General features: G+C 41.3%; 1 protein-coding gene across 1 annotated transcript; it reads left to right on the top strand.

Moving 5' to 3' along the window:
- The first annotated feature begins 272 nt into the window (after positions 1-272).
- On the top strand, positions 273-5,986 carry LOC101781037 (TOM1-like protein 3). The gene is made up of 10 exons (XM_004978873.3): positions 273-561; positions 673-826; positions 1,750-1,828; positions 2,138-2,236; positions 2,329-2,442; positions 2,615-2,784; positions 3,365-3,446; positions 4,178-4,263; positions 4,349-4,585; positions 4,886-5,986. The coding sequence occupies exons 2-10, from the start codon at positions 720-722 to the stop codon at positions 5,661-5,663; spliced, it is 1,752 nt and encodes a 583-aa protein (XP_004978930.1). The 5' UTR covers positions 273-561; positions 673-719; the 3' UTR covers positions 5,664-5,986.
- The last annotated feature ends 332 nt before the right edge of the window (positions 5,987-6,318 follow it).

Below are 6,318 nucleotides of genomic sequence, written 5' to 3'. Positions count from 1 at the left end.
AGAGAGGAATACTAGGGACAACGCACCAATATATTATGAAGCGAAGCCAACATACTAAGAATAAGCGAATAATAACGCGAGAGTAAGGATGTGCTAGTAAAAATTAAATGAACATACAACTGCAAAAGTTGCCAAAGCCTGATCAATCCCAAAAATAAAAAGAATAACCACAATTTAGATGAAAGATGATGTCCAAATTGCCAAAATTTCTCCAAACCGACATAAAAATAAGGTGCTACCGCAGTCCTATTCACACTGAGAGAGAGGAAAAGAAAAAAAAGAGGAAAAGTCGTCCGCGTTTTCCTTCCTTTCTCCCGTTCCTGCCGCCGGCCGGGTCTACTCGTCTCGTCCTGCAGCTGCAGCTACCTTTCTTCGCCCCCTCAAAATCCTCCAACCAATCCCACCAGCTTCTCAGCTCGAATCCGCCCCGAAACCTCCCACCCTCCGCACCGCCCGCCCGGTTCTTGCGCGATCAGCGGCTGCCCGGCGCTCCCGGATCGGGAAAGGAGGCCGCTTTGGTGGCTCCGGCGGGCGAATCTCGCGGCGATTCGCTCAGATTTGGTAAGGATTCGGGCTCTTGCGGGGTCAAAGATGGGTTCTCCGGGTGGATTCCGTCGCGGGATATTGGAAAGGTGGGATCTTGGGGGCTGATTCGTGGGGTTCTTGCCGCAGGATTTAGGGTTTTGGAGGTGGTAGTGGGTTTTGTGACGCCGGGAGAGATGTCGGCGGCTGTGGCGTGCGCGGAGAGGGCGACGAACGACATGCTGATCGGCCCGGACTGGGCCGTCAACATCGAGCTCTGCGACATCATCAACATGGATCCCGGGTCTGACCAAACGCTCTTATCTCTTTCTACCTTGTCTATGATTTGTTTGGGTTTTTTTTTATATGTCTGGATCGGCCTTGCTGTCAAACATTGTGAACATGTGTTGCTAATTTGCCACGGTATTTTCTAACCCATTGATTTGTTGCTGGTGATTTAGTCGTGATTTTGTTCAGTTATCTGTTGCATCGTGTTGAACTTCCATTGTCTTAGAGCAATTATGTAGACTCAAGTTACCGAGCGGCGACACAGTGCTGCTTGATTGCTTCTATTGTCCTTTGAATCTGTTCCATTTATGATTTGTTCTAACTTCTCAGTACTGATTGCTGCAAATGAGTACTTATCTTGTTTTGCTTTCTTGTATTCTTTACTTGCTCTTGATTAGGAATCTTTGATTTATGGTTGTTAGCATGGAGGGTGAGATATTCTTTTAATGATGAAATAGTTTGTGGCTGGTTAGTTGAGTCATAATACCATGGCGGGCCACTTATTTTGGTGGCATTTGTTGAGGTGCAGGTTTGATGTGACATCATGTTTGGTCATGGAGGATGAACAATGGAATTTTGTATTTCTTTCTGGATGTCTTGAATTACCTTGGCTCCGAAGTTGGTTGTTCCTCTGAGGATTGTTTTTGTGGCAACTTAAGAAAATATATTAGTAACATTTTAGGTATGGAATGTGACTTACTGAATATCCTTGATGTGTACTATTGGTTTGTATCGTTTCACGGTTGAGTGATGCTTGTCGCAAAGTTAGTTGTATTGGATTGTTGATGAATGCTAATGTTGCACAATTACCAGTAGGCTTTGCATTGGATTGTTGATGAATGCTAATGTTGCACAATTACCAGTAGGCACGTTATATATCTTTTGGTTTATCATTTTTTATGCTTAATAACATGCTGATAGGAATCTGTTGAAGTGCAGACAAGCAAAAGATACAATCAAGCTTTTAAAGAAACGTCTTGGAAGCAAGAATTCAAAAGTGCAAATTCTGACACTTTATGTGAGTTCTGCTAGACCTTTTCTTTTTTACTGTTTGATTATTGTAAATTAGAACTATGACATCTTCTGGATTCTTTAAGCAATGATTGGGTAGCACAATGTTAGCAACATCCAGTTGCTAATATCACGAAGAAAAGTTTTAGAATCGGTTCCCACGTTGTCACTTAGCTTTCATAAACGAAGTGTTAGTTGTTTAGGATTTACATTAGCACCTGCATCTTTCACTTTTGGAAAATTATGAACATCATACATTGTTTTGCTGGTGTTCATATTTATTTTCTTGAGATGATATTCTGGCTATCTTATTCAGGTGCTGGAGACACTAAGCAAAAATTGTGGGGATGTTGTTCACCAACTGATCGTTGAACGTGACATATTAAGTGAAATGGTTAAGATAGTAAAGAAAAAGGTGATGATAATACCCATTCAATGGCTGAGTAGTGAGTATTGTTTGTCTGCATTCATGTGCTTCTATATTTGATTTTTATTTCATCTTTGCAGCCAGACTTAAATGTCCGGGAGAAGATATTGAGTTTGATTGACACATGGCAAGTGGCTTTTGGAGGTCCTTCTGGAAGATATCCGCAGTATCATGCAGCTTACCAAGAACTCAGGGTACCATCAGCATTTGTTTTCTAATTCTTTTTCATGTTCTTATTTATTTGCAAGCAATCATGGAATCTCAGTGTTCTAGTTACACTGTTTCCCATTTTCAAAATCTTTTCTATGAACTCTTAGACTGCAGAATTTTATGAGTTAGCCGAACCATAAGCTGCCATTTTTGCAGGCTGCAGGTGTTGATTTTCCACCTCGTGAGGAAAATTCAGTCCCATTGTTTACACCTCCTCAAACTCAGCCATTGAGACAACCACATCTATATCCACCCCCAGGTCAAAGCTATGAAGATGCTGCCATTGAAGCTTCTCTTCAATCTGCCCCTTCTGTACCTGCCCTGAGGTATTCTTTTATTTGTTTGCCAATTTGTTTTCTGATCTCTGACCTTTCTGATTAGGTTCCTTTCGTATTCTTTGAGTTCTTATTTATACTACTATACTAGTGTTGTTCATCTTTCTTTAATGGTATCTGTGTTCCTATATAAGTTGCACCTTTTTTTGTTATATTCTCCTTGTTGTGCAGACAATGCTTAATAATGTCTGTAAAATCATATTCTGAATACTTGCTTACGTTTTCCATACTTCTGTTAGATACAAGGTTACATCAGATAACACAAAAGCAAACAATCATGTCTTGGGTTTGCAAAACTTACAGTCCCACAAAACGACAAACTCATGGCATCCATAAAATATGCCTCAGTAGAACCAATTTTATAGGACTAGACGTTTTTGAACAAGCGATCACAAACTCATGGACCTCAATAGAATCATTAATTTACAAGAGCAATTTTTTCAGTCATGTCAAACAGTTCTAAGATTCTGGAGAACATTTCGCTGTTCATAGTTGCTTTTTTATTCAGTATCTTCACAGGGCAATTTTTGTTACATTTAACTTTATTTTTCTTGTCCGTTGTTATGTGCAGTCTAAGTGAGATTCAAAGTGCTCGAGGAATTGTGGATGTGCTAGATGAGATGTTAAATGCTCTTGACCACAGACATCCTGAGGTGACTCTCTTGAAGATTACATTTTTAAACTGTTGTCGTACAATTTTTTGGGTCACCTGTAGTTTTATTATTGTTGTTCGGTACAAATTATGATTTAGTGATATCAGCTCTGCTAAACACTCGCCTCTTTGCTCATGGAAAAATAGCTGTAAACCATTTGGTTTGTCTAAGATCTTAGTGCTATACTATGGAAATTATAATGTAACATCTATTTGCTTGACATGTTGATAGCTTGTATTATTGCATTCATTTCATACAGGGGGGTTAGTATTGTTACTGTGCCATTACTAATCAAGTTTATACTGGATGGCAGTAAATTTTATCTGATTTCCAAATTTCATTATATATTTGCCAATAATACCACTACTGAGTCTTTGAGCTCATCCAGCTTGTTCAACTTTTAAGTTTTAATGCAGTTAGCACTCCCGATTGTATGATTGCTACCTTGATTGCCTATTTCCTGAGAATATGGTACTTATTTATATTTCTATTGCGGCGCCGATGAATCATGGTGCAGGAATAACTAGTAGAGATTTTAGCTCCTTTTGGAAATTTTGAAATGCTTTCAATTATTTATGACAAAAATGAGAATCTTACTATTATGTATGCATTTAATTTTTTTTCCCACAAGATAGTTGGATTCCATATGATAATTCTTTACTTCTTTACAAGTAGTATATGCCAATGCTCTTTGCTGTGGATTGATCTGATTGTGCTTTATTATACTGTAGGGTGTGAGGGAGGAGGTCATCATTGACCTTGTTGGGCAGTGCCGATCATATCAATCTCGTGTCATGGATCTTGTTAACAGTACCGGGTGAGATTTTCTTCAAATGTTATATTTCCCATTGTATTTTACAACTGTGATGACAATGACATAATGTCTTGTGTTCTCTCTGCAGTGATGAGAGCCTTTTATTTCAGGCTCTAGGACTAAATGATGAATTACAGCGTGTTGTTCAGCGTCATGATGACATAGCAAAGGGAATTCCTCCCGGTACAGGAGCAACTGCCCCTGCTTCTGCAAATACAAACCAAGGGACTGCCCCTCCTAGGTCCACTGCGGTTTCATTTTCTCCACTTCTAAATGTCCACGAGGACGATGAGCCAGAAGATGAGTTCTCTGTGCTTTCCCGCAGGCAAGCTATTTTAGCCTCTCAATTTAATACAAGTTGTTTTCATACATGCTACTGTTATTCCAAGTTTGGTGGATTGCTGCAAATTGCAATATTGTCGTCTTTTTCATTATGGATTGTTTGATTGCCCCTAAGAAAATGTGTTTTTCTTTTCTTCTTTAATACAAAGATATGCAGCTCTCATGCGTGTTCGAGAAAAAAATGTTTTCTTTTGGCTTCATTTGATGTTCTGTTACTAAAGCATATCAGAGAAGAATCTTGAGTTCTATATTCATGAGCTGATGTACAGTAAATGCTTCTTAGGTCTGCAAGGGATGGCACAGTGGCACAGAGCAATCAGCCTTCTGCTCCGAGGAATGAAAGGCCATACCCAAGCCCGCTCCTTCCTCCACCTCCGGCATCTAAGAGGCCTGTTTACACAGAGGCAAGCAATATTGACTACCTTAGTGGGGACTCCTACAAGTCAGAAAAAGTATCAGATGATTTCATCAACCCAACTGCCCCTGCCAATATATCTACATCATCCCATTTGAAGACGGAAGCGTATCCGCCTCCAAGTTACGGTAGCAGGTCAGAAAGTGTGCCTGATGACTTTGTAAACCCAACAGCACCCAGCTTCTCTGCGCCTTCTCGTCCTACAAGTGAGGAGCCAACCCGTACATCTGTGAAGCAGCAGGAGAGTCTGCCTGACGATGACTTCATAAACCCAACTGCTCTTCCCAGTTTCTCATCATCTTCAGCTACGAAAGGTTATGAAGATTCCAGGGAAGATATTCCGAAGGCTCCATGGGAACCACAGGCTGCCGCAGGTTCCCTACCCCCACCTCCGGCAAGGTACGGCCAGAGACAGCAGTACTTTGAGCAGAACGTGTACTCTGGTGGGAGCAACGGAGGCGGCTACGATGGGCTGGTGACACAGACAGAAAACCTCTCCCTCAACCAGAATGAGAAGAGCACATCACGGCCGACAGCGTCCCGCCAGGCTAAACCTGAGGACTCCCTTTTCAAGGACCTTGTCGACTTTGCGAAAACCAAGCCATCATCACCATCGAAACCAGCCAACAGCCGCAGGACTCGCTGAGCAACTTGTGTGATACTTTCACAGGTTAGCAGCTTTAGATGATTACCGTGAAATAAGAGCATTTGAAGACTGGATTCCTTTGCGTCGCGAATTATTTTCGGTTGTGTTTTTGAGGATTTAGAATCACAGATGTCGGATACCATACTTGGCCATAATCCTGGGTGTGTTATGTGTAGTTAGCTGCTCTTAAACTTCCTTTGTTGTCGGCTTTACTTCCTTTTTTTTTCACTTAGCTGTGTATATATATGCTACTCAGATTCGACAGTGATATTCATAGTTGAGTTTGCAATTTGAGGGCAAATACTTTGGCTTGTCCATTTTCAGTGTCTGTAAATTAGGCGCATTTGGTTGAATTTTTAGCTTGTTTTCTCATCTCAGTGGAGCAGAAAAGGTCCGTGCTCTCTGTGGTTAGATTGTCAACGAGAAGGGCAAGTGCGTTGCGATTTTGTGGCTTGTATTTGAAGAGCGTCTCAGTCCTTGAGACTTCCATGGAAGATATGGATAGGTGTGGATAAATTAGGCGGTTTTTGGTTAGTGCTTCACTCGTTTCTCTCAGCAAGGCGGAGAACTTGTGTAGAATTCCAGGTCTCTGGAGAAGTGCTGATGCAATCCAATCGCCTGGGCTTTCTGCATTACAGCCGTGCGGCTTGGGTTG

This window comes from Setaria italica, chromosome VIII (assembly GCF_000263155.2).
Source record: "Setaria italica strain Yugu1 chromosome VIII, Setaria_italica_v2.0, whole genome shotgun sequence".
In the NCBI taxonomy this organism is placed as follows: domain Eukaryota; kingdom Viridiplantae; phylum Streptophyta; class Magnoliopsida; order Poales; family Poaceae; genus Setaria; species Setaria italica.
The sequence above is the reverse complement of the archived record's forward strand: the minus strand, read 5'-3'. Positions and strand labels throughout refer to the sequence as shown.

Bases quoted from the DNA above. Each gene is read 5' to 3' on its own strand.
- LOC101781037 (XM_004978873.3), top strand. From the start codon at position 720: ATGTCGGCGGCTGTGGCGTGCGCGGAGAGGGCGACGAACGACATGCTG. The intron at 827-1,749 runs GTCTGACCAAAC...GTTGAAGTGCAG, and splicing joins ATCATCAACATGGATCCCGG to ACAAGCAAAAGATACAATCA. The intron at 1,829-2,137 runs GTGAGTTCTGCT...TATCTTATTCAG, and splicing joins TGCAAATTCTGACACTTTAT to GTGCTGGAGACACTAAGCAA.